This window comes from Phaethon lepturus, unplaced genomic scaffold, assembly GCF_000687285.1.
Source record: "Phaethon lepturus isolate BGI_N335 unplaced genomic scaffold, ASM68728v1 scaffold47575, whole genome shotgun sequence".
In the NCBI taxonomy this organism is placed as follows: Eukaryota; Metazoa; Chordata; class Aves; order Phaethontiformes; family Phaethontidae; genus Phaethon; species Phaethon lepturus.
In genome coordinates this window covers 283-1522 of record NW_010542104.1, presented here as the reverse complement: position 1 = coordinate 1522, position 1240 = coordinate 283, and the positions used below count along the sequence as shown (strand labels likewise).

At 48.1% G+C, this 1240-nt stretch overlaps 1 protein-coding gene across 1 annotated transcript in view; it reads right to left on the bottom strand.

Annotated features, from left to right (window-relative positions):
- Nucleotides 1–610: 610 nt before the first annotated feature.
- LOC104621439 (cystatin-like) overlaps nucleotides 611–1240 on the bottom strand; it is a gene marked incomplete at both ends in the record, with an annotated part of 908 nt that continues 278 nt past the window's right edge. Inside the window, one exon of the mRNA XM_010287926.1 lies at nucleotides 611–724. Within this exon, the coding sequence (XP_010286228.1) occupies nucleotides 611–724 (114 nt within the window). The remainder of the gene's footprint in view (nucleotides 725–1240) is intronic.

Here is a 1240-nt window from a genome sequence, read left to right as displayed (position 1 = left end):
CAGGCCAGATCAAGGCAGACTTATTTGGTGCCCTCATCTGAAAAGCTAATTTACTCTTTAAAGAGGATTGCTATCAGACAAAACTCCTGTGTAACAGCTTGGTTAAGCTGTTAAGAACAGGGGTAATCTGCCTCTTGTGATCAGTGCTTAGCCCAAAGCACTATTCACAGTAATGCAGGTCCCCCAGGAAAGCATGTCAAGTCAAGCATGTTTACTTCACTGCAGGACAAGAGGAGCCGAGAATGGTATGGGGACTCCAGACACGGGACTGAAAGCCTGCAGGTCTCCTGGCTTGACAGACTTTCCTCCACATATCCTTGGGATCCAGAAAACAAGCACTTTTTAAGAGGACTGAGACACACACAGAGTCCTCCATGCACTACTCCCTTAGGTCCTCACCTAAAGAGTCTAAAAGGCCCTGCCTTCTCTGTCACCATCGTCTGGTAAGACAAGTTCTGCAAGGGTAGTATCTTGTTAAGTGTAAAGCCATGAGGTCTCTGATCTCAGCTGAGACAGACAGAGGACACTGCCCATACCTCTCTGTACTAAGCCAGCCAGAGGGGAAGGGGTTGGAAATCCAGGGGCTGGCACACTGTGCTCTGGAGCCTACCTTAGCCATTTGCGGTGCATCATGGAAAGCGCAGCTCTGGAGATCAGTTGCTGGTTTTGGACAAGTTGTCCGGCCAACCTCAACTTTCATTATGTACTTGATTCCAGACACAATCTGCAACAAGACAAGTCAGGAGAAGCAGCTTTATTTGCAGCACGTACAGAAGGGCTCTCCGACAAAAGAAACCTAGCAGAAAGGCAGGCAGTTTTCTGTTTACATGATGGAAAACAGAATCCAAAAGTACAGAGGGGATTTGTGTGTGGCTACCTCCACAGAAAAGGCACTTGGCACCCTTTCAAAAACAGGAAACAAAATCCAAGTAAACAAGTGTCACAGTGCAGCTTCCTTAGTCAGTAAACAGAGACTTGTGTTAGCAGCAGCATAAGAAAGTTACTATCTTCAATATCATACAGCATTCAAGGGCATTCAGATCGACAAGATCCAAACTGTAAAAACAAAACGCCTTTATCCACCTTCTGTGGAAAAAAAACAGCTTGAACAACCCCCCCAATCTGGAGGCTTCCTCTTTCTCCAAAGAAATCCAACGGGCCTCATTTTCAGCTGCTCCCCGGAGGGTGCCAGGGACAGCCCTAGCCCTAACGCCCCCCTCCCCGGCCTGCGGCCCACCCG